This window comes from Lipophrys pholis (genome assembly GCF_963383615.2).
Source record: "Lipophrys pholis genome assembly, chromosome: 8".
In the NCBI taxonomy this organism is placed as follows: Eukaryota; Metazoa; Chordata; class Actinopteri; order Blenniiformes; family Blenniidae; genus Lipophrys; species Lipophrys pholis.
The window spans coordinates 23,427,131-23,452,935 of record NC_137630.1 but is presented as its reverse complement, the minus strand read 5'-3'; the positions used below and the strand labels follow the sequence as shown (position 1 = coordinate 23,452,935).

General features: G+C 43.5%; 2 protein-coding genes across 5 annotated transcripts; one reads left to right on the top strand and one right to left on the bottom strand.

Moving 5' to 3' along the window:
- The first annotated feature begins 591 nt into the window (after positions 1-591).
- Positions 592-17,238, top strand: LOC308113304 (uncharacterized protein). 2 transcript variants are annotated; one of them, XM_080469491.1, is made up of 3 exons: positions 592-776; positions 13,627-15,377; positions 15,650-17,238. In XM_080469491.1, exons 2-3 carry the CDS (start codon positions 13,785-13,787, stop codon positions 16,112-16,114), a joined length of 2,058 nt encoding a protein of 685 aa, XP_080325617.1. In that variant the 5' UTR covers positions 592-776; positions 13,627-13,784; the 3' UTR covers positions 16,115-17,238. The 2 variants fall into 2 exon arrangements, with proteins under 2 accessions (XP_080325617.1, XP_080325616.1); XM_080469490.1 differs by lacking the exon at positions 592-776 and adding an exon at positions 10,868-10,940.
- Positions 17,239-17,405: 167 nt separating this feature from the next.
- Positions 17,406-22,661, bottom strand: irf10 (interferon regulatory factor 10). 3 transcript variants are annotated; one of them, XM_080469487.1, is made up of 8 exons: positions 22,191-22,661; positions 21,497-21,692; positions 21,198-21,271; positions 20,260-20,287; positions 19,233-19,337; positions 18,753-19,139; positions 18,432-18,550; positions 17,406-17,885 (listed from the first exon to the last, which is right to left on the bottom strand). In XM_080469487.1, the coding sequence occupies exons 1-8, from the start codon at positions 22,359-22,361 to the stop codon at positions 17,835-17,837; spliced, it is 1,131 nt and encodes a 376-aa protein (XP_080325613.1). In that variant the 5' UTR covers positions 22,362-22,661; the 3' UTR covers positions 17,406-17,834. The 3 variants fall into 3 exon arrangements, with proteins under 3 accessions (XP_080325613.1, XP_080325615.1, XP_080325614.1); XM_080469489.1 differs by having other exon boundaries at positions 17,406-17,866; XM_080469488.1 differs by having other exon boundaries at positions 19,233-19,334.
- Positions 22,662-25,805: the final 3,144 nt, after the last annotated feature.

The window sequence follows — 25,805 nt, the reverse complement described above, 5'->3', positions numbered from 1 at the left end:
CCTCACCTGCCGCGGCACGTCAATGCTTAGTGATTAGGTTTACTTCTTTTACCTACAGCACCCGGCGCCGGGCAGGCACACCTTTCCCCATCATCCACGCGGACTGTGATTGGCTGTCGGTCTAAGAGGCTGAGGTGTTGCAGCAAATAGCACAGGCTGTGGGCTGGTCCATTCTGCAGCTCGAGGGAGGTTAATGAGTGAAGCTGCTGGGCTGTCAGCCAAACATGAGCAGCAATGCTAAGGCTCCCACAATGAGCCTGACTGTATTACGACTGAGCTCTGTCTAATTATACACTCCCAGCGAGGGAGAGAGAGAGAGAGACACACACACACACAGAGCATATTAGGCAAGGAAAAGAAAAAGTTATCAAATGTCTCTGTGTGTCACAGAGACTTAGTAAGAGGGATGAGTATAGATTGAAGTTGTAAGAGTGAGATAGGTGTGTGTGTGTCAGTTTGAAGGAAGGAGAGAGAGAGGGAGGGAGGGGGTTGGAGAGATCAAGCAAGGTGGGGAGAGAGACAGAGCGCACTCACAGGGAGATACAGAGAGAGACAGAGAGAGAGAGAGAGAGAGAGAGAGAGAGAGAGAGAGAGCAAAGAGGCGTTTAGAGAGTGAGAAGGAGGAGAGGCAGGAATAGGATGAAGGGAGGGAAGGCTGAGCAGTATAGAGGAGGAATAGACTCACAGTCTCAAAACTGGATATTCCTGCGTGCCTGCTGCTGCCTGATCCAATGAGTAAACTCTCTGATACCGGCTACGTAAAGGCACCCGGTGAGGTATGTGACCACACTGCTTCCTCCTCTGAGTGTGTGTGTATGTGTGTGTGTGTGTGTGTGTGTGTGTGTGTGTGTGTGTGTGTGTGTGTGTGTGTGTGTGTGTGTGTGTGTGTGTGTGGGAGAGAGTCGGCACAGGTGTGCCGACAACTTCAAATGACGGGATACACAGAGCTTGGTTTGTGATTTCAGCGCTCTTTGGAGTTACTATGGGTACATTTGATTCTGAGGCTGAAGCCGGGTTCATTATAGGGAGAAAACATATTTGAATTGCTTGTGCATGCGTGTCTGAATGAGTGTGCTGTATGGACTCATATAAGTCAGCACCTATGCGTGTGGGTGTTTGTGTGCGTGGAAGAGAATAACAGAGTGAGTGTGAACAGGAGGGAGAGTGTGACTGATATGAAGAGAAGGAGTGCATGAGGCTGACAGACAGAAAGAAAAAGAGGGAGAGAGAGAGGTGGAAGTTTATCACTCAGCCTGATGGCAGATCAGGACTTTCAAAATTAGAGCAGTGGGCTTAAATAGCCCTGGTCCAGAGATAGCCAGGGGCCCTCGAGGAGCCCACTCAAATTTGGGAGGGATGGGTGTGAGATTGGTGAGGGTGGGGTTAGTCCAGTCGGACGAAATTTGGAAAGAGACATCATCACGGGAGGAAGTGGAGGAGGAGAGAGAAAATAACATGTGCAGATGTTGGGGGCAAGTCTGGGAAAGAGCTTGTGCAATCAGAGGAGGATGTGCCGGTGTGCAGGTGCATCAGGCGTCTGCCGTCTAACTTGTGTCGCTGTACCAGATAAAGAAAAGGAGACTTGGTGGAGAAGCGCTTAATTATGTCCCTTCGCTTTTTTTCTTATTTTTATGGTATATATATCTACTGAGTCTAAATTTCTTTCTGCATTTCTTCAGCTTAGAGCACAAAGCTGTGCCTTTTGCCTGGTATACTGGCTCCACTAAAATTGTTTCTAACCTGTTCTCACCATTTGTGATGGAGACGCACTACGCCAGTGTGCACAATTATGATTTCTGTATGTCTATTTCTGCTACGGCAGGCGCTGTCCTTCTGCTGCAGTGACATCCCATATGCTACATGTGGGAACATTCACAGGTTCAAACAGTTCTCATCTATACATGTCTTTCAAGCAAGACGTACAACATTTGTCCCTGCTGAGTTAATTCACTTATTTCAATTATGAAGGCAATCAACTGGAGGGTACAGGAAGTCTAATGTCACTGCTAGATTGGTCCTAGAAATGGCTGTTTTGATAGCACGGTGACAAAGTCTGCTTTATAAGGAACACTTTTTGCATTGAATGATTTTTCATCGGCCTCACAAAGCAAAATGTACCTCAAAATCTTCATCCCAGATCTTCCATGTTTCTTTTGTATTTCACTGTAACTTACCAGGACGAAGCCCGGGGCTGTGTGTCATGCGGCCTTGTAAAAGGAGGTGCCCTTGTGAGCGATGTAATTGAAAATTGAATGTAGGTATGTTTTAGAATCATTCGGGAAACGAAAACACAACTTCTTCCCATGGACTGAATGAAATACAGCATGTTCTCCCGTCCCATGTTTCTTAGAGTACTGTCACCCTGAAGAGGAGAACAGGCCTCTTGTGGGAGAAGGTTGAGTGGCTGCTGGCCCTTTAAGAGGTCTATTTTTACAGGGGCACACTCATGCATGGAGCGAGGCGCACAGACGAGGCAGTGGCACACGGAGACTGTATCTGCGCTGCCTCACTTCTGTGACTCCAAACAAGACATCCTGTAGGACCATAACCTTGTGACTGAGTGCCTGAGAGAGAGTCATAAAACTTGTGCAGTCCACAGAGGAGCAAGTGTTTTATCAACACAAGCTCAGGCACGAAAATCATCAAATCTGGAAGTTGTGAGGTTTTAACCTGACTGGGAGAATCAACCCTTTTCAAGTCGATCTCTCTGAAGTCTAAAAGTGATAATGAGTGGGAGCTTGCAATAAAGACACCCTTATGCACACTGTAGACAAATGTGCCAACATTCCCACATACTTGTTTTGATATGCAGATAGCTATGAAAGAAATCTGAAAACATTCATGCCCCCTTCTTACAAACACATAATACACTTTAGTTTATTCACACCCACACGCTCCTCGAAAGAAACCACAAAAAATGAGCACATTTCAGAACATTTCTACACAAACACACGTCCCTGCACTTAGAGGTGCACATAGTGCTGTACACCCACGTTTAAAAAAAAAAATAAAAAAATTACTTATACATCCTCAATATCTGGACCTAAAATAATCTGCTCCTTATGCAATCTGCATGTTATATAATGCATGGCCTGTCATTATCACAGCGCTCCTTCACGCCCTGCTGTGCCTCTCCACCTACAGCACCACGCACACACACACACACACACACACACACACACACACACACACACACACACACACACACACACACACACACACACACACACACACACACACACACACACACACCCTGCACCTTGTGTTAACAGTCATATACTCTACTCTAGCACTCTCACCCACGTCGAGTGTGTGCTCTCAAACAGCTACCCAGATGAGTGATAGGGAAAGACGGAGAGAAAAATCAAGAGTGGGTGGGGTGGGGAGACTGAAAGTGAAAGACACAGAAAGGAAAAAAAGTTAGAGTTAAGTGTACATTCATGCCGAGACCGTGCATTTGCATGATTATAGGAGTCTGTGCATGTGTGGCGTCGGTGAATGTGTGATTTGCAGGGCTGTGTGCCATGTAGTAGCTCTGAGAAAACGCTCGTCTTTGGCTCGCTCTAGTAGCAGCAGCAGGTTATAGAACATTTGAGGTGACATAACCCCAAATAACCTTGTTTGTCTCGTCATTTTCTTTCACTGCCGTATTCCTTTACAAGGGCTTACAAACACTCACCGCTTTGTATGAGGATGTGTTGGGGATAATCTCTCTGATTGTCACTTTAAGTCACACCCATGGGTAAACACTGACTTGCATGTCTTTGCTTGTCTTGCACGTCACACTATTACGGAACAGAAAAGAAATGAGATCCTCATCCATGGTGTCATATGGACTCATATTTCTGCTATGTCAGGAATTTGGCGTGCAAATAAAATCGAAAGATTTTTTTTAATAATGGTGTCAACAAACATATCAAGCAATAGCTGTGAATATATCCGCAGTGTGCCAAGGCATGCATAATATATTCCAAAGTCACAATGAACCTCTTATATTACAACTAAATAGTGGTCTATAATTCCTTTATGTGCTCGTGATGATTTAGCATGATCTCATGGCATTTTTTAGTAAATCCAGGGGACTTTCATGGCCACTGTTCCCAGACCAGCAGTCTCACAAGTGGAATACTATGTGAATTGAATTGGGAGTCCACCAGAAGGAGTGTGATGAATAATCCCAAACAATGGCAGGTGTTTGAGTACAGTTGACACTGTGCCAGACTACTTTAAGGTGACAGACACACCTGCCGGTCCGAGCGTCCCTTGCGAGGCCGACGTGGGAACCGATATTTCATCCGAGGTATTTACATTTCAAAGCACTCACTGTTATGTGTGAAGTGAAGATGCTGGTGAATGCACGTCTGCATTCGCATGAGAACATACACATCTAATCTTGTCAATTTGACCAAGTCTGTTCATCGCTCTTTGTGTGCGTACAGATCGTTTTCCTTGGCCTTGACTCGCTAACCTTTGTGTATCATCAAGCAGTATGTACTCCTCCTCCTCCACACTTCATCTACAATAGGGGTCAGTGACCTTTCAACCCCACCACCCACTATTTACACCCACAGGTTTTCAGCCAGCCCAGCCTTCTTTCCTGCTGCAGCCTGTGCAAGTAAATCTGCGTCATTGTGCAGATATATTTCACAGTATTGGCTTTTGTATCATTGTATAGAAAGTGTAATATCTGAAACTTCCTGTAACCTTTTGCATCCGTCGTGTCCTGAGAGTTTGTGGGATGCATTTAATCCTACCTACCTTCATAATGCTTTGCTTTTTATTTTGATAATGAAACTGTCCTCTGCCATATCAAAATCACTAAGCAAAAACACTTTAGCTAATTTGTATTTGTATTTTTTATATTTTTTTTAAATAATTAACAAAAATGATCAAGCTGAGTGATAAAGGTTTTCTCTCGAGTGGAACCGGGACTCTCCCTGCTGTTGTATTGAAAGTAAGCATTAAGCCCACTCAACTCTATCTCATTCTAATTTGCAGCACCCTCTATAACAAACAGCCTTAGTGATTTGTTGAGTAAATAACTGTGACAGTGTGTGGCAGATTTCGTGGGGGGAGGTTTGGAGAACGACAGCAATAACAGCAGTGTATTGCAATGTTGCCTTGAATACCAGCGGTGATAAAGGTACTCCAGACAGTATCTGTGAAGCCAGTCTAGACAGTCTCTGAAAATGAATGGCACTTAAGCTACCAACGGGAGACCTGGCCATGCTCTCTCCATGGAGATGTCATCAGTCTGTTTGCTTACAGTTTGCTGACATTTTCTGCTAAACCAGAAAACCAACAAAAACCCAGTTTGACTGGCAGTCGCCAGGGGACAGTGCCAAGAACAACAAATCTTTGGAATGAAAAGTAATCCCCGTTCTCTATCACACACACACTCACATTCACACACACACACACACACACACACACACACACACACACACACACACACACACACACACACACACACGCACACGCACACGCACACGCACACACACACACACACACACACACACACACACACACACACACACACACACACACACACGCTGGCACACACTGGCCCCTTTCTCTTTCAAGCTGTTTTTACCCCCCATCCGACTTTGTCTCACTCGCTCTCGCTTTCCCCTCTCCTCCTCCCGCCCCCGCGCCACTCGTAAGCTACTGATCTCATAGCGTGAGAGTACTGCTCGCATCAAGGTCTCTGAGTTGGGCTAATCATGTCACAGACTAGCGAGAGGGACGGCCGCCTGCCTGTACCACCAGTGAAGTACATCATGGGGGGGGGGGGGGGGAGGGGAGAGAAGGAAAACTTAATTTAGAGTGCGCTGCGGAAATGAAAATTTGAAAACATGAACATCAGCAGCGCGTGACATCCATTGGAGTTGCATAAGAATCGCTGCCACCTAACTAATAGTGGCACGGTTGATGTTTTTATTTTCTGTGTTTAATGTCCTTGTGATGGAGAGGATGACTACAAATTGAAAGCAATGTCAGCTTTTTGTGGTTGAGAATACTTGTCGGGCTGGTGCAGATGCTGCAAAAAGGAGGCAAATTATCAGACTGAGACAGTGGGGAAAAAAATGCCAAAATGAAAGTCCCAGCAGACACTTAAATGTCAGTAAATGACAGCAATGTAACACACGAGATAATGTCAGCCACAAACTTTGCTGCTAACTGTTCCACGTGCTCCATGCTGACCCACGCGTGCTCTTGTAATACATGTCAACATGTATTTGAAGAGGCAGGGAGAGAGACAGAGCAACAGTCTGCCGTGGTCAGAGGAGGAAGAGGAGGAGGAGGAGGAGAATGAGGTGGAGGAATTTTTGCTTCTGCTGACTGGCTGACCTGCATGTAATTAGTCAAGTCATATTTTTAACTGATATTGCGTAAAAGCCAGCTTAAGGAGCCATAGCTGCCCTATTTATACCCTAGGGGCTAATGGCCTGTACCACTACACAGGGGGATTTCCTCCCAGAACTATACTAAGCCTGCCTTAGGCAGTACCAGTTAGGATTCACAGGGATTAACCCAGCAATACATTACAGCCGTCTGCATCACTCACTGCTGTACTCTCTCTTCCTATTAGCTCCGCATGTAGTGATCAGCGGATTTGTCTTAATGTCGTCTGTTTAGACTGTCTTCTACAAGTTGGACGTGCAGTAATCATGTTCTCATCATCAAAATTAGCACTCATTATACCAAGTATGTTGTAGAAAACTTCCATGAGTTAGCACAATTTTCCCCCGATTTTTTATTTTTAATTTTTTTTGCAGATAAGTTGTGCGTATATGCAGCACGTGTGTGTATGTGTGTGTGTGTGTGTGTCTGTATGTGCATGTGTTGGTGTTAATAGTAACTCCTGAGTCGTAAGCCCATCTTCATTGTGGTTGAGCCTGCTGCGGGCAGGGCTGCTGGCTCATCCTGCTGAAGAATGGGTCAGAGCCCTGAAGGCTGACCTGGCCTCTTGCCCAATAAGCTATCGCCCGTATCACCCTGTCCTTTTATCAGCTTAGCTCAGCTCCTTGTAGAGTAAGCCATCACACAAAGCTAGTAGTACTCCCCTCCCCTCCTCCCTTCTGTCCATGACGCCAACCTATCCATCTACCTATATGGCTTCAGGTCATACAAAATTCAGCTGCAAGACTTTTGACAGTCACACCCAAAACAGCCCACATCACACCCATTGTGTCAAATCTTCACTGGCTCCCAGTCAAATTTCGATTTGACTTTAATATTTTGTTTTCCTCACTCAACACACCAGGCGTTGCATGGTCAGGCTCCTAAATACATTGCTGACATGCTGTGCCCCACTTTTACTGTATTTTATGAAATTCTTAAGTTTTGGTTTTTCTTGCACCCATTTTATGCACAGCACTTTGTGATCTATCTTGTCCTCTGGTCCCCACCCGCTCCTCCACTCTTCCCTCTGTTCAGATCCGTTACATTCAGCAACAAATTTCTGCTGCATCAGACGTCCATCATAGATCTCCCACTCAGCCTGAAACGTGATCAGACACCCAATACCAGGCTACACATGGGGAAGGGTAAAAAAAAAAAAAAAAAAAGTGGCAGAAGGATTATGTCTTTTTCATTCTTTTCTATTCTTTTTTTTAAGAACCTGAAGCAAAAGACGGTAAGACTGTAAAATGTTCTCAGAACCCTCACCTGTGGAGGTCTGTGACCTCTGCTGCTATTTTATTTCTTCACTGTTATGGTCTGATAGAGGGAGTTTGACTCATCTGACCTTTCTTGTCTGGGCCTGACCCTGCCGGTGTGTGTGTGTGTGCATGTGTGGGTGTGATGGACAGATTAAAAAGTGCCAAGCCAAAGAGCAAGACAGGCAGAAAGACGAGATGGAGGGAGAGTACACCAAATGCCTCAGTGGTACTATAAATGACTGACAGACAGCGCACTGTGACTCTGTTTTGTGCCTGCTCGTGTTGATGTTTGTCTCTGTGCGTGTTCGATATGCTGAATATCAGAGTGTGCATGCATAAGTAGCACACAACAGTCATTTCTCTATCTCTGTGTTGTAGTAAACACCCTGTGATGAACCCATTTCTATTTCCTGCTCTTTCACTATGACTGGACTATTATGTGTAAATTTGTATCAAACGCTGACAAGTGGTATCATTAATGTGAAATTACATTCAAACACTGGTGTATGTCAATAAAATTGCTACAGAAGACAGAAGTGTTAATTACCTTACAGTATGAGGAAATTATTGCAATTACATTATTTGCTTATTTACATTTAATTTATCTTGTTTATTTTGTAAAGTAATTTTTTTTTTACTTTAAACAACCTTGCTTTAATGATTTTTGTTCAAGAATATGCTGTATGATAATTATATGTTGGAAAGTTAATCAAAGTAAAGTAAACTCTTGCACCTCAGAGAAAACGCTATATTGAATTTATATTAATTGAAAGACGTTTAACTTTTGTTCATACACGTCGACGGCTCGCAGTCGTAAAGTATTTATCTCAGAACAGCAAGTAATGTACAAAGTTTGGCCTACAGATCATTTATTATGTGGCAGTGTGATATATTAAAGAAATTCATAATGATTAAAAATATAGATATTTTCAACTTAATCCCATCTGTGTGTTTGCTTTGATTTTAAAATATTTATTGTTTTAACTTTTGTTTCATAAGTGTCTATACAAATTATGTGGTCTTTTTTATTTGTCCAATTTTTACCTCATATATCATCTTTCATACATTTTCTTGAATATTGTGTGAAGCACTTTGTGATTGTTTCTTTTCAAAGTGCTAAATGATTACTTCATCATCATCGTCATCATCTACTTCTTTTTCTTCATCTTCTTTGTCTTTATCTTCTTCTTCTTAATACATACAATTTTTACTTTAATCAAAATTTGCCAAAATGCTTGAAAATCCTCTAATTAATTTTGAAAGATGAACCAAAACAAAACAAATGTGATAACCTCTGAAGCAGGCGGCTGTCTTGCCCACTCAGCCTCGGTTCATCATTAAGCAGCGTTCCCTCGGAAAAATAGAAGTAACGCTCACCTAAATGTCAGGGGGGTTGTTCTCACCAGTTGCTGCCTCACAGTGAGAATGTTTCAGCTCGACCTTCAAGCTGATATTCTGCCGTACCTACAAACCCGATTACCTTTCCATTTCATTGAGGTGGAGAAGTTAGACAAGGTTGAATTCTCATTTACTCGCGGCGGGTACGAGTCTGCGTGCACAAGGTTGGATGTACTGCTTTCACAAATACAAAACAAACCCATAAAGATTTATTTTTACAATCAACCATACCAAATAATGACTTGATTGCTTCATTAAGTTTTATTTCCCCTATGCTTTACTTTATGTTCTGGCCTCTATATTGCCGTTCTGTGCCGATAATTAACATAAGCCTGTTCGAGCTGAGGTTTGGCCCTGTTTCGTTGACGAGCAACAGACGAGGTTATTTGCATAGCCTCGCATTCTCACTTCTGAGCTTGGTTATTATTTTGCACAAGGTTTTCTATACTGACAGGTATTTGATTTCTTGCTGTGAATGAACAACTCTGCTCTCACTGTTACAGTCCTAATAACTTGCACCAGCCATACCAGCACACTTCACATTCACTTACTGAATCACTGGAACAAATCATTCAGAGCTCTCCCACAGAGAGCCCCTATTTGCCCCTAAGTGTGTGTGTGTGTGTGTGTGTGTGTGTGTGTGTGTGTGTGTGTGTGTGTGTGTGTGTGTGTGTGTGTGTGTGTGTGTGTGTGTGTGTGTGTGTGTGTGTGTGTGTGTGTGTGTGTGTGTGTGTGTGTGTGTGTAAAGTTGGAACAGAATTGCTTTGATGAAAAGAAAAAACACAAATTAAGCTAAATATACAGATAAGCGAAAAGTAGAATGCATGTAAGAGAGTGTGTGTGCGCACTTGATGGATGTGAGGTTTAGATTTGAGTCAGAAGCAGCAGCAAAAGCCGAAGTCTGAGAGTGTGTGTGTAGGATGAGCCTCCTACCATGTCCCTCCCTGTCTCTCATCAACGGTTTCTCTGCCTCCCCTCAATCCCTCCAGCTCTTCTATGTGACAGCACGTCTTTTGAAAGAAGTGTTCATCAGAAACATTTCATATGATTGCTGATTAACTGGTCGATTGAAGGCGTTTCCAGTTAAAAGATGTGAGGAATGAGGAAACCATAAGATGAGACAATAAAAAAGGCAACACTGACAATGTTGTCAGACTATACCGCCCAATATGTGTGCAGGCTGCATCCTTGACTGTGTATGTATGTATATGTATTTATGTACTCTGTGTGTGTGTGTGTGTGTGTGTGTGTGTGTGTGTGTGTGTGTGTGTGTGTGTGTGTGTGTGTGTGTGTGTGTGTGTGTGTGTGTGTGTGTGTGTGTGTGTGTGTGTGTGTGTGTGTGTGTGTGTGTGTCCCTCACAGTGATTAAAGCAAGTGGGCGGCAGCGGCAACTGGTCTGCCTGTGTGGCTCTGCATAGCAGACATGTTTCTCACAGCTAGATATTACTCATTTCCTCAGCCCTTTGCACACACACACACACACACACACACACACACACACACACACACACACACACACACACACACACACACACACACACACACACACACACACACACACACACACACACACACACACACACACACACACACACACACGCGCGCGCACACACACACACATCACACACAGAGATACGGATAGCAGGCTCTCAGTTTTTTCCCTCAGTTCGGTGGGCTCGCTGGTGTTATTTCATGCGTACAGAGATCAGAAGCAGTGTGTGGCTGGAGGCAGCTGATATCTGCGGGTGTTGTAACTGGCGGTAGTGCCGTGGAGGAGCAGTGTAGCACAGTGAGGAGCTGAGGAGTGGGCTGACCCTCTGGGAGGACTAGAATATGAATGACTGCCAACACTGGGACGTCTGCTCAGCTCGCACTAAGGTCAGTTTCGCATCACATCACAACTACCAACTCCCATCAACCTGTCTGTTTGCCGCTCGATGCTCTCTGTGGAATATGAGTTGCTTAACAGTTGCACTTTCTACTATAGGACTGTTATTTTCACGTTTCTTTGACAGTAAAATTGGCAGAAGTTGCCAGTAGCATCCAGCAGTTCTGTTTTCCTGATGTTTGCCGTCATGAGAATGGAGGTGTGTTTGACAGACTCCTGAGAACTGCATGTCGAGAAAAAGGCGCGATGAGTATACGGCAGAGCAAATATGCATGCCTTGTTGCGTTCATTGTTGCTTTTAAGTGTTTGAAAGGTAAACAATATATGTATTTTGTATTTTTATACAGGAACATAATGCTGTTTTTAACTTTAATTAGTTAGAAGGAAAAAAATAAAATAACTTGTTTTAATATCTGTGTTCATGCTTATTAAGCAAATGATCTTTGAGGAATATTTTGACGTAATTACGCCGGTGATTTGTCTGTTTTGATACATTTAAACGCTACGACAACAGTTGCCCCAGCTAAATTCCTGCGCCTGTGCATGTCTGCATAGTGTAGGAGTATTCTGTTAGAAGACATTTCTCTGCAAACTCCTCCACATGCACAATTGTGTTCTTTGTTTTCTTGTACTTTTTTTGGCAAGTTTATGTTCTGTCTTTTTTTGACAACCTTTTTCATAATCAGTCAGAATGAAGGGGGTGTAAGAGTCATTCGAGGACAAACACTGGAACCAGATTAAGACATCCGAGTCCCAGCACTGTACGCCACATGACAAAATGGAAAAACGGCGCGTTTTGAAAATTGTTTGTGTTCCGGCTCTGCGTGTATTTTTATTTTTTATTTTTTGCATGTATTTATTTAAAGTGCTCTTTCAAATGGTATTTCTTCATCTCCTTTTGTTGCAAAATAAACTAACCAGTTAAAAACTCAACGAGATGGGGCTATAAATGCTTTAAATAACAAGTATTGATTGTTGCTGGCATCTGAGAAGGCCTTTCATCATCAGAATATCTATTTTTAACACGCATATTTTTTTGGGTTTATTCGGTTTCCATCATTAGGCAGAAATTAAAACAAATCTCCCGTCAATAGCACTTTCATCGTGATAGCAACAACTTCATCGATCTATTAACGCTACATAATTATTTCTGATGTCCTATTCATTCTGGCCGTCCTGCCAGTGTCTGGGACAATAAGCCCTCCCTCCTCTCAGCACTCGTTTTTCAGTTTTCCACTCAGATGCACTAACAGCTTGCTCCACTCTAACACTTATTCTGTTTTTGGACCAAGTCACTTGATGAGCAACAGAGTACCCGCCTCTCCGTGGAGTATCCCCATCTAACCTCTCCAACCGACTGGATGCGCGTGACCGCGTGTGTGTGCGCGTACAGACACGGTTGCCATAGCGACAGTGTGGCGGATGGTGAGACGGCAGGGAGCTGGTAGGCAGTTGAGACAGACTTGCGGGTGAGTGCGGGGCTGAGTGGCTGCACGGTGCTGTGGTGTTGTGGCGGCGGCGGCGGGAGCAGCGATGGTGGCGGCGGCAGTGGTGAGAGTGGCGGTGGAGGAGGTGACGGAGGGAACAGCTGGCGCGGCAGCCATCCTTTCAAAAGAGCTCATTTAAAACGTTTGGAAAAGAATTAGTAGAGCTCCCCCGCACTTCTCACTGAATGAAACAAGGCTGCAAAATCTCTGACACATTTGAGGACTCGAACACAAACACACACGCACACAAAGACCTAAACAAATAAACACATTCACATATTCCTCCAAGAAAAAATAAAAACACATGCACACACATACACACACATACACACACTCAGACATACATGGTATACATGCATGCACACACACCAACAGTCGCACATATTTTCCCCCACACCCCTGCTGTGGCACATAATTAATATGCAAAGACACATATCCTGCATCCACAACAACTGGTGGCAATATCAACACTGTTTCTGTCAGCTTTTGGGTGGGTGGTGACCAGCTTTGCTTATCACTGGGGGAGTGAGTACAGCCGCCTGAGGGAGTATTTGTGTGTCTGTTGCTGTCCGTGCATGTCTGAAAGACAGGGGGTGGTGGGGTGCTAGTAGTAAGCTTCTATAGAACGCAGAAAACACCCGAGGATGTCGTGGGGGTGGCTCATGAAAGTGGTACAAAAACATATCTACATATTCTAATCATCCCCTGAGAGTCAGAGATGAAAACTCTCCTGCTGTGAGTAGTCTCTGTGTGTGTTTTCGCACACACTCACACACTCACTGCACTGCCTCTGAACTTCATTGGCTGCAAAAGTATTTTTAGCCGAGATGTGGGAGTAATGTGTTTGAATGAAACGAGTAAGTTAGGTAGTTTCAGTCTCACCGCACTGCACATAAGTAATGACTAATTAGCAGCAGCTAACAGAAAGCTAAGTTTCTAACCTCTTTAAAGTAGTTTGGAAGAGGGAGCCACTCGCTGATTTTTCTCCATCTGTCTGATGCAGCCGAGTGTTTGTTTGCATGTCTGACCAGACTGACAGCTAAATCTTAACTACAACTGATGCCAGGACCTGACAGACTGTTCTTTTTCAATTTTCACACTTAATCTCTCCCACTTCTGTCTGTCCCATCCCTCCCTTTCACCCACCTTATCTGTGTTTTTTTTTTGTCCTCTTTCGTTGTCTTTGTAGGTGAGCGGCGGTTTAATACGGCACAACCGGCAGTGATCCAACAGTGATGCTGTATATCAGCCTTCCCCTCTGTCCGTGCCCCTCGTTCTCCCGTGAGGCCCATGTGACCTAGCCTGCACCCACACACAGGGGGCCGCCACTGCCGCTGGAGCCCACCCATGAATCCCAGCCCTGACCGCGGCAAAGAGTGCCTCCCTCCCAAAAAGAGGGAGTCTCGCCAAGGATCAGCAGAACACCACGTCCCTCTGGATGAGTTCAAACCCCCTGTGCCGCTCCGGAGTCGGTCCAGCACAGGGAGAGGAGAGGGAGGCAGGGAGGCCAGTGACAGGGACCGAGTCCTGACTAACCCAAACCCACATCTCTTGCATACTCCTCCACCCCTTCCTGCTCCGGCCCCGACCCTCCCTGTGCCCATACCATGGCATCCGAGCTACTCTCCCACCGTCTCCCTTCCTCTTTTCCCAGGGCAGGTCAGTGAAAGAAGAAGCTCAGGTTCTCCTGCTGCTTGGAGAGATGATCCTCTCTCGTCACCTTTGCCCCATCACTCTAGGTGGCTTAGAGGTGAGGGTCCCCTCTCTCTGCCACCTCCTCCATCTTCCTCCTCTGCTTCCTCCTTTAAGACTCCCTTCCCAGCCAGTTCTAGAGAGATGTGGTCCTATATCAACAGTGGTCGGCGGGACTACAGCTCCTCTCTCTTTTCCCCTTCATACTTGTTTAGCCACCACTCTCTTTACCCTCAAGACCCAAGCTTATATGAAGGAAGACACAGGTACTTGGCCAAGAGGCCCAATGGTCTGGACGGACCAGGCAGCAGGACTGTCTCGGCCTCCAGGCCCTTACTTACAGGAGAATATGGGAATGACAGCAGCAGAACCAGGTTGGACATTAGCCTACACAGCTCCCACACCAACGGTGGACGGAGACAGCAGGACGATCTGACATCCCGTGTACATTCTGTGCCATTTCTGTCAGACTCTCAAGCTCAGGAGGCCCCTGAGCCACATTCCTCACTGCAGGACCGACATCTGCATGGGACTGTTAAGACCAGCGCCAATTTACTCTCCCCGAGTCCCCACTCCCTCGGACCAGACTCCAGGACAGGTAGAGTGGGACTACTGGACCACCTTGGGGCCACACCAGCTGAAGCCCAAATCTACTACTCCTTGGAATCAATGGGTCACACCAGCCCTCAGGCCCAGGCATACCCACTCTACAGCTCCTCAGGAACGCCCCTGTACAACATGCAGAGGGAGCCAGTCACCAGGCAGCACAATCTAAGGAACTCCCCACACTCACCGGTGAGTCTACCTAACAGCCATGACAGGTCACAAAGAGACCGGGACAGAGACCAAGAAAGAGACAAGGTCTTACACACGGACAGGGAGCGAGTTAAAGACAAGGAGAAGCAAATACACGACAAAGACCAAGACAGAGACAGTGAGCGCGAGAGAAGGCGCGACCGAGAACGAGACAGAGGGAGGGAGGCGTCTCCTTCACATCTTCGCACCTCAACCCTTGCCCTTCACCCATCGCCCCCTGCACTCCTACCTCACTTCACCAAGGGTTCCCTGATCGAGCTGGCCAGCGGTCAGCTGAAGCGGGTAGAAGAGCTGCGGACTGAGGACTTCTTGAGGAGTGCGGATACTTCCCCAGAGTTCCACCTCAGCACCTGCACGGTGTTGCTGATTTCGCCCAGCAGCACACAGGGCTTTAGCCACCTGCAGGTCCACCTCAGAGACCGCAACACACAGGTCAGCCTTCTCTTCAGATACGTACTTAAGCTTACACTTTAGTGTCCTGTACTTAGGTAACAGATAAGAGGATAATGAAAAATTTAATTTGAAAAGCGCATGAGAATTGTTCTTATATTTTCAGGTTAAAATGCTCTGCATCAGTTTGTCTGCATTTTTTAAATGAAATGATCCATTTTCTTGTGCACAAAAGCCATATTGTTGTGATTATAAATGAAAGACATGACAAAGTCTTTGGCTAAATTTATAACACATTTTGTGGTTTTGTGTAGGAGTTACTGAAGGTCTTGGTGGAGTATCCATTCTTTGTGCAGGATCGAGGCTGGTCTTCTTGCTGTCCCCAGAGAACGGCACAGCTATACGGTCTACCCTGCCGCCAGCTTGTAGAGGGTGACATTTGCCTGGCCCTAACTCCCACACCCACCCAAACTCACCGAACACACACACGTACCAGCTCCAGATCCCATCGCACGCATCACTCCTCCAAGGCTGCGCCCGAGTCCGGCAGCTCGCACAGGGAGGAGATGCCACCGCCACCTCCCCCTCCTCCTCTTCCTCACCACCCTCCTCCGACCGTGCCAGCACCTGCATGCACTCTGGCCGCCGAGCCTGTGGCTCAGCAGCAGGAGCGTCCACGCAAGCGGCGCTGGTCGGCCCCGGACACCCTCCCCCCAACTGGAACTGATGAAGGCCTCTTGGATTTACCTCATGGCTCCAAGCTAAAGAAATGGCAGTAAAAAACTTGCACATGCATAACTATACATGCATACTTACACAGACACATAAGCACATACACACCCTCCTTGTCTCTGTTGAACCCACCAAGACAAACAATGGAGAGACCTCAAGGTAGGGTTGCAGGGAAGGAATAAAACAAAACAAAACAAAAAAACAACAACAACAGCAACGCAATTGTCAAGTGTCCACACTGCTGCCCAAAAGATCATTCTAGCCAACTAGTATTGCCCATGATGCACATTTCCTTTCCTTTCCTTCCCTATTCTTTGCTCTCCTTTCCTTTCCTTTCCTCAAACTTAGCACAGCCCTGAAGGGAGCAGCAGCCCGAAGATCTCTGAATGGCCCCTTACAAATACACTGAAGACGTTTAGTGAGACAATCAAGCACTTGTCTGTGTTCACTCTGTTTTTGTAATGGTTGTCCCACACACATACTTTCTGAAAGTGTTTGCTGCAGGGTATTTTCAATCAGTGTTATCAAAGTAAACGCTATTGAAGAAGTGCAGATATATATATATGAACAAAAATTGACTATATATATATATATATATATATATATATATATATATTACAAATGTTATATACAGTAAATATGCTAAACAGATTTAATGCAATCTCTCTGTCAATTTTGCAATGCATTTTTGTTTTTGGTTTCTTGCTTCCGAGCCGAAGTATTTGTGTCGGCCGTGAGCAGGCAAGGTGAATGTACGAGCAACCCTTCGCCTTTTTTTATTCTCATCACCGGGAGTCATGTCAAACAGTTGTTCGTCAAGGCATTACTCTCCAATATGTTCTTAACATTATCTCTGAGAAAGGGAGAACACTAATGAAAACTGCGTAACAGACAATCCCACCCACACAGACAGGTCTGTGCCACATCGCCTCGACACTCATGGTGTTTTTCCATTAAAAACTGAATGATGGAAAGAGTAAAAAGTGCAGTATGGCTGAAGAGTAATGGTGCTAATAACACGTTGGAACATGATGCTTTGTGAATGCTCTTGACCCCTGTGTACTGTACGCTTCTGTTCCCATCTCATTCTTTTATGTACTGTATATGTTTGAAGGCAGGGAAAATGATGAAAGTATTTTAAAACTCAGATACGGGTATATCCTCTGATTCAGCACACTCTCTCACTTTAGTTTGTGTTTTTTTTTTTTTTTTTTCAAAAAGAAGATCTTACCTGTTGATTTTTCTTTTTAAATGTAATAGCTACAAAAATGTATATTTTTAAAAATTGTGAATCTGTTACATGATGTTCGCTAGAAATAAAGAAAAAAAAAGCTTTATAGATTTAATTTCAGGTGTCAATTTATTCTCTGCATTTGTTGTTAAAATACTATGAACTTAAACCATCATTTCACAATCGGCAGAATGAGGGATTAACGTGAAAAATGACATCAACGATATTTACATTACATTAGAAGCACAGTTTTGGGTCAATTTTTCACAGCAACAAATCTTTGACAGCTCGGCAACGTCACTCTGAATTTCTGTTAATGCAAACAGGTTGACCCAACAGCAGTTGTTCGGTCATCATTCACACATCTCCATCGAGATGGCTGTGTTTGCTGCGAGCCTTCGTCCCATGCTGATCACGGAAAGAGTCATCCACTTGTATATTGTCCGTCCCCGGCCTGATGTTAGGTGGCTTTCCCAATGTTTCTACTTCTCTTCTTCCTCTGTGCCGGAGCTGAGAGTCAGACACTTCTCCTCAGTCTATCCCAAGTTGAACCTTTCCAACAGACTCACTGCAAACAAGGGAACCACCTGACAACAGGACATGATGTGACACTTGCATCAGTGCGCTTATGAGGACCTCTACTGGTTGAAATATGCAAGCGCTTCACACAAACGTCTGATCGGATTAAGCTTGACTTAAAATGTGCCATAAAAAACTAAAATTACATAAAGCTATGTTAAATCTAGTTTTGCTCACATCATTGTAGCATGAATGTAACTCAGCTTTTCCTTATTTCAATAAGATATATGGTGCCAATTTAGAGGAACAAATGACATAAAAACTTGCTTCCCAAATAGGACAGAGGAATCTGTGTTTGTACCTTCAAAAGGCAATTCTGTCTCAAAGAACAGGAGCTGTTCCAAACTGATGAATTTTAAATGTACTATTCTTTTGAGGGGATTTTATCGTGAGGTTAATAAATCCTTGATGTACTGTGCAAATGACAATTAAAAAAAAAAAAAAAAAGACAAATGCAGAGTGTGAAGTGAAATGTAAGAGAATTTTCACCTAAAAAAAAAACTAAACTAAAATTAAAACATAGGCGATCCGTTAGAATCCATTTTGAAACCCACCTGCACCATGATCAGTTTCCTGGTTTTTGGTACACTGGGGTCTGGATACTCCTCTCCAAAGCAGAGCTCAATCTCGTAGGAAGGCGTCGGTCCGTTCCCTTGTGAAGAGCTCTGCAGTGCTGCACGGATATTAATTGGACTATTGAGACAGATCGGACCAGTAGATTGTCTCCTTGCATTACCTCTACAGCTGTGATGTGTTGTTTTAAACAATGTTTTGCTTAAGTGGCTTTATATGAATCATAGTTAATAAATTCAAAGTTCATCCAGTCACTGTTAACGCATTTGTTTTTCTGATACAGCGTGCATGCGTTGCCTTACCCATGAGAAATGTCTGTACATCGAGCAGTTTGAAGGTCTTTTCTCGCTCCAGTTTGTTGGGACGGTCAGCGTGTTGGGCCAAGGGACCGCTCCAGTACACCCTGCCCTGGCAGAACCGCTTGATAAACACCCCGTCTGGGGCCATCCACACCAGCACGCCCCTCTCCAGGTGACAAAGGAGGCGCGTCATTGCCTCAGTCGTGCTGGCTGGCAGGGCAGCCGAGGCTGGCGGTGGGAAGGAGAGCTGCTGGGCACTGCACGGTCCGTAGATCTTTTCGTTTCCCAGGGGAACGCGGCCCTGCAGGATAAAGCACCCATCTGGGCTCTTGGCCGTCATTTTCTTGACCGTGTGGCCCTGGTAAAACAGCTTCACCTGCATACGGAAGTCTTCGCACACAAAACACAGCTTGGGTTTCAGATCCTCGTCTTGAAAGGCCAGCGACTTTCTACACGTTTGAGTTGAATCAAGAGCATTCTTACCTGATACGGTAAATGGAGGATTCATAAAAGTTATAGGAGCAGTGGTTGGATTAGGATGTTTTTTCCCTGTTACCTCACAGTACATGTGCTCTCTCAGTGGGTCTTCTGAAACAAAACAAAAGCAAGAATCAGTACAAACTTTCTCAGCACTGTGCATACTGCGGAAAAATAATAATCATCATTATTATTATTGTTATTAGTAGTAGTATCAAAGGTTGTAGAGGCAGCATTTACATCCAAACTGTCCAAACCAAACAGGGCCCTCAAAGATTGAGGATACGTGTGGGGGTAACCATCCAAACTGTGCATGGTGCATATTCCCAGATTAAAGGATGGGCCACAGCCAACCCAGAGTAGGAGTTATTGTTGGAGAAACTCCCTTTGACTGAAACAATGGGGTTTTTTTTTTGTATTTTTTTAAGAGACCTAGGATTTACGGGCCTTTTGTCCCACAGCGCAGATATCCTATTGAAGGAGTTTCTATTGTCGTGACAAAGCAGAAATTCTTGTGCCAGACGCTCACCCACGAATAATGTGAAGCCAAAAGCACTGTAGCAAGAGATTAAACTATTGAGGACTATAGCGACAGATTATTGCTTCTCACTAGACCACCTAAGCAATAAGGAAGTAGTCCAAGAGTCAAGACTGTAAGTAACCAAAATGAAACAAAACATTCAACTGAGCTCAAAGCTTCACTCAAAGCATTCGAAGCAGCGCCACTGCCTCGTAAACTCAAGAGGCCAAATCATGCTTGAATAATGTGTAACAGGAGCAGTTTCGTAATTGGACAAATAGAGAATTACTTTCAGCTTCTTGTTTCTGTTTCTCAGATTTCCCCAAAAGGCAAGGCTACCGCAATCACTTACTTATGCGCATGACATAACTGGGATTGATCATTTAAAAATGAACTATATGTGAAATGTGGTACAGCAATACAAAGTAACTGAAGAGGGAAAGTTTCTTGTCGCATATCAAATGTTTATGACCAATGTCTCTTATCACATCAGTTTATGAATGTAAATCTTACCAGCTCGTGACTTTTCTTCTTTTTCTTCCTGATAAAAAAATGACAAAAATTATGATAGATATCACAAAAATACTTTATACTGAAAAGAGTACTTTTTTTTTTTTTTTGCCAAAGTCAAACTAGCTAAGTACAGTATCAATTCAATTCAGTAAAATCTGCCGGTTAAATGCAAAAGCGGCCCAAATTAAACATATTCTATGGTTTATTATTTCAAAAATGTTTTTAAAATTACATTTTTGTATGAGGTTAACAAATCTTTTTTTGACACATCACATATTATCCAATGCTACTCTTCTACAATGTGACGTCTTAACTGCAAAAGGTTGTTAAACCTGCCGTTAATGTGGTTTGTGTAACTTCTTTTATAGGCACTCTGATTTTATACTGTTTCAACAATGTTCATATATATCGAAATCAAAACAGTGTCAACGTGGTATTATTTGATAAGTTTGCCTGTTTCAACGTGTAAACAAAACTATATTTATGTGTTTGTGATTGCCATGAAACCAGCATTGAAACATGAAGAAATTAGGACGTTGGCAAGTATTTTCATTTGCCACATAAAGATTCGACTGATTTTCAGTCACAACCATGTTTGTCCTTGCAGCAAGGCGACTACAGTAGTAACAACATAAATTTTCGTTTTAAACGCGAAATAAAATAGTATGATGTGGCCAGTGCAAAACACTCATGTCAAATTCTCCTCTCCAGTTTCAATTCCTCTATAGAACTCTAAATAAATGTCATAAAAACAAGAATTGCTAAATTACAAAAATGCAGCACGTTTTTGTTTTTTTTTGTAAGCATACAATAAACCAATTGTGTTCCTCTTTTCTATCAACAATCGCGTCCAATACGAGAGTGCCACAGATCCAAAGTTCAGTGCTTATCAATATATGTCTGTGTGATACATAATGTTTTATATTTATGATGTTTACCTGTTTGTCCAGGGAAGCGGACCTCCTTGGACTGTTAATTGCTTGTTTGATCGTCGGACCTTTCATCTCGGTCTCTGAGAAAACACAGACAGAAAAAAACCCACCTGAAATAATACCATTGAATTGCATCAGGGTAGTATAATAAGTACACGTATAAGTCAAAGGAAGTGCTGCAATTCTGTTGTGTTCTAATAAATATGCATGATTAGGGTTAGGGTTAGGGTTAGACCTCACTCTGAACACTAAAATAGCTGCAGTTGATTTAATCAATATAACCATACTGTTGCGTTTGTTTTCACCTGCCGGCCTGGCTGATCCACTGTCAGGTTGGATGCAATACACCTTGTATGGTTCAGTGATGTCGAGCTGGTTGCGGTCAGGGACCTCCTGGAAGTCTGTGCTCTTGTTAAGCGCACAGCGGAGGCGGGTTTTCCACATGGTGGGATCCGCCTTATCTCTTCCCTCCCGGTACTTACCCTTGTACACAGCCCAGGCCTGAAAGTCAAGACAGAACAAAAAAAAAAAAAAAAGTCATTGGTTGTGAATCTTTCAGACGAAGGACGCTTGAGATGGAGATGCCGGGCAGGAAGAGAAGAGGAACAGCAACAGTAGAGGAGGAAGAGGACAGGGTGAGAGAGAGTAAATAGTCAACCCCCTCTTTTTTATTCATTGAATGCACCAGCTTTCTATGCAGGGTCCTTTTAATTTCTGACCAGAAATCCCGGTAAAAAAAAACAAGAGATAAGTGTAGTGTGAAACTATGAATTACTTCCCATGTTCTGATTAATGAAGTGAAATGATAAAAAAAAAAATGTTTTAGAGCAAAACAATAACAACAGTTGCAGACTGTATATAATCACCACTAAGTAGCATGAGGGGAGCTCATCTCCCCAGAAGAACCCTTGGTGGATACAGAGTGCACTTTGTTTTCTCCCTTCCTATCCTAAAGTGAAATCATGCAGAGAGAAAGTCTCTTAGAGAAAAAGTCTTGACCTTGAACAAAGCTGCATCCTCCGTCTGCTTGTAGTCCTTCTTCGCAGCGTGTTTCCACGGGATCCTGAACATGGTTCTGTCCTCATCCTCCCAGCACAGTCCGTCATATTTCCCACTCTCTATCTGAGCCACCAGCCACTCTTTCAGGTGCAACTTCGCGCCTTCTTCCATCTTCAGCGCATGCTGCGGGATACAAAGCTCCACTTCCAAACGTCACAGCAACTCTGCAACCCTCCCGCCTGGTAAACGGACGAAAGAAATGTCAGCACCGTCGCTCTGGTGCACCTTCGATTCCTCATGGAACAGCGGCGATATATCGAGCGGTCGTGTAATTAAAGTGTCCCAAATTAAAGACAAGCAGACTTCCCTGCGCACGACAAATGCAGAAGTTGCGCTTAAAAAAAACCAAGTGCGCTCCTGCAAGCGAAAGTGAAAGTTGCGCCCTCATCTGCAGCTTTCGGTTTCCCTTCTGTTCATATCTGAAGCTAAAGTTTAATCATTTCCAAGTAAAAGTGAACTCATGAGCTTAGGAAACGAACCAGTTTACTTGCGTTTAAACTCACCACAAAAGTCATATTGAGAGAAGAATGAATGATAATGCATATTATTACTGAAGGTTTTTGGCCACCTGCTAACTTAATTTAACACTGCCAATAAGCAGGGGATCATCGTCTTTAATCTTAATACCGTATTCCTTGTACAATGTGAGACGCTTGAATTAATAAAAGCAACACAACACGGGGGGTGGGGGGGGGGGGGGGGGGTGAGAGTGTGAAAACAGCTCAGCTGTAAAATAAATAAACGCTTTCCAAAAATTATTGAGAGTCAGCGTGTGTCACAGGATGCGGCCGTCAGTGCTGCCAAGTTGTTTGTGTGATGATCACACAAAATAAAAGAAGCCGCGCACAGTCGCACACACAGGTACACTTGTACTTCACCAGTCATAACGAAACACAAGAGTGTGTGGGTGTGTGAGATGTTTCCCCCTGAGAGACCCTCTGTCTCCTACATGGAGTTTATCATGCTCAGAAAATGAACCCACGCCTTCAAATCAGGCGGATATCCAGAGTTTAGTTTGATAAAAGATTGATAAACAAACCAAAAAAAATAAAAAAAACATTTTGGACGTATTCAACAGGGAGTAATTTTCTCCAGCAGAGGGCAGTGTAGATTTTCGGTAATTTATTCTCACAAGGTGATGGGTTTTTTTTTTTGTTTGTTTTTAATTAGAAGTACAAAACATTAGGCATCATTAAGGTAAATGCATATAAATTTAAATGATTGAAAAAGTAATGACAGGATAACGTTAAAAAAAACCATGAGAAGAAGTAACAAAGCCCTCTTTGACTCTACAAAATGTTATGTACGGCTTCACCTTGAGGTATTTACATCTGTGAAAACAGGGTTTCCCAAGTGTAATCACATTTTCAACAGGAAGTTCAAATTCTTATCCTTCAAGCTTGATGACGGCAACATTTGTTTGAGCAAAGGCCAGAAAAGCCTGAACGTGTTCACATACACCCAACAGTCTCTCTTGTTTTTATAGAATCAATATGAATTGTTAAGCCAAATACATTTCTTATGCAGTAAATCATGTAGAATTGTAAAAGTCACTGGCTTTATGTTGGATGGAGGAACATTGCTTCCTTATTCGGTCTTGCCGCCTCATCAGTGTAATCTTGCAGATGTATTATTGAGCATTCCCGATGTACTTCGAGGGTTGTTTTTTTTTTAATAATGTAAACGAACTCCTTCAGCACAGAGTGATCTCATTTCCAAAACAACATCTGAATGCACACAGTGTAAGGTTATATTTTGAGCTAAACAAATGAGCACTGAGCTCAGGGGTATATGAAGACTTTTTCAAAGGGGCTACCACCTTCATCCATCCATCATCTATATACTGCGTTGTCCAATCTAAGAATGGAGCTGGATTCAACCTGTGCTGTTTTCACTGTAGGTCAGCAAGGCCCTTAACCCTAAAAAGCTCTCCGGGTGCTCGACAGAGGCGGCTCACTGCTCTTTAGAGACGCTTTAAATGCATTAAACAGACTTTGCTGTATAAACAACAAATAAAGGATTCTTCTTCTTCGTATTGCTATTATTTCTCGTGCTTTTGTTGGTTGATTCTTTAAGAAGATGCCTGTGATTTATCATATTTTCACTTTCAAAACACATATCAAGTCGGAAATGCGGACTTTGTTGCATTGTTCTCATCTGGTTCTGCATTGCAGAGTAAAAGTGAAATCTAGAACATCTTGAATCTAGTCATATGCATTTCTTGTTTACGTCACCTTCGGGTTTCAGTACCTTTCCCTTAGCAACTTTTCACAATAATTGACGTGACTTATGTGTAATGACAATCGCCAACCAGATTACCCATTTCTGCATCTGAAGCTCGGACCCTGACAAGGGGAAAACTGATTAATTGAGTATATACACGTGGTTACAATAAACAGACACTGTTACTTAAATTACTTCTTTATTACTTCTGTTGTTATGCTGAATTGCTAGCAATTGAAACCATGCAGACTTCCAAGGCATTCATATTTCTGAATATTAATTTTAGTCTATTGAAGGATCCATCTATCCATGATTTTAGACTGTGGGTACCCTGAGAAACCCCCCCACCCCCACAAAAGAACCATGCAAACTAGACATCGAAAGGTCCCCAAGCCTCCCTGGGACTCAAACTGGAGAGAGTAACAACAACTACACTATGGTGAAGCTCCTTATTTCTTAAACTTACCTTCCACCATCCTTATGTGCTCTAATAATGACCAAACCTTCCAAAAACAGGCTTGTTGTTGATGTTTACGGCAATTTACTCCTCGTAACAATAAATATTCAGGAGACATTTGTTAGTTGTTCAAACCAAGTCAGATTCTGAACAAGTTTGTGGAAAAAGTTCTAACATTTTGTTCCCTCAACACTCACTTCAATAACGTCCCTCAGTGACGGGGAAATATACCGTTTAATTAGACGCTGTCTGATGTGTTCGGTGCTTTGTGCGATGGAATTGGCCGACATTAAAGTGTAAAGTGCTATACATCTTGAAAGACACGAAATACAAAACCGCCCACGCTGGCTGCCAGTATTTTCCCATAATTCTCTGCAATCAGTGGGCAGAATATAGCTCTCACTATATAATGTCAGTGTAAAACACTCAACAGGCTGTCTTGTTTATGTTGCACATTTCATTACACCTCAACTGAATGTGCTGGAAAACGAAATGCATGTGAAAACAGATTGACTCAAAGAGAGAAAAGAACCCACATCCACCTCTCAGACAGAAACCACACACACGCACGCACACACGCACTCACGCGCACACACACACACACACGTACAAAGTGCACAAAGCAAAGCACGTTTTCCATACACTTTTACATTCGGAAACTTTAGTTCCATAAAGCAGGTCAGCAGATTGAAGATAAAGTGGAATACATGTGTAAATATTTGTAAGACATGACAATATCAATGGATCCAGTGTCCTCCTGCCTGCTCAGCAATTAAACTCTGCTGCACATGTAGACAGAAAAATATATACTTGGTGGTTTGTTTGTTTTGTTTTGTTTTTTTCTCCCAGTTTATTGTTGTACCAGTTCAGCAGTA

What these genes read in the sequence shown, in the direction of transcription:
- LOC308113304 (XM_080469491.1), top strand. Translation starts at nt 13,785, where the DNA reads ATGAATCCCAGCCCTGACCGCGGCAAAGAGTGCCTCCCTCCCAAAAAG. An exon ending in TCAGAGACCGCAACACACAG is followed by an intron (nt 15,378 to 15,649) that starts GTCAGCCTTCTC and finishes GGTTTTGTGTAG; the next exon opens with GAGTTACTGAAGGTCTTGGT.
- irf10 (XM_080469487.1), bottom strand. Translation starts at nt 22,361, where the DNA reads ATGGAAGAAGGCGCGAAGTTGCACCTGAAAGAGTGGCTGGTGGCTCAG. An exon ending in AGAAGAAAAGTCACGAGCTG is followed by an intron (nt 19,338 to 20,259) that starts GTAAGATTTACA and finishes GTTTTGTTTCAG; the next exon opens with AAGACCCACTGAGAGAGCAC. An exon ending in TCCTCCATTTACCGTATCAG is followed by an intron (nt 19,140 to 19,232) that starts GTAAGAATGCTC and finishes TTGTGTGCGAAG; the next exon opens with ACTTCCGTATGCAGGTGAAG.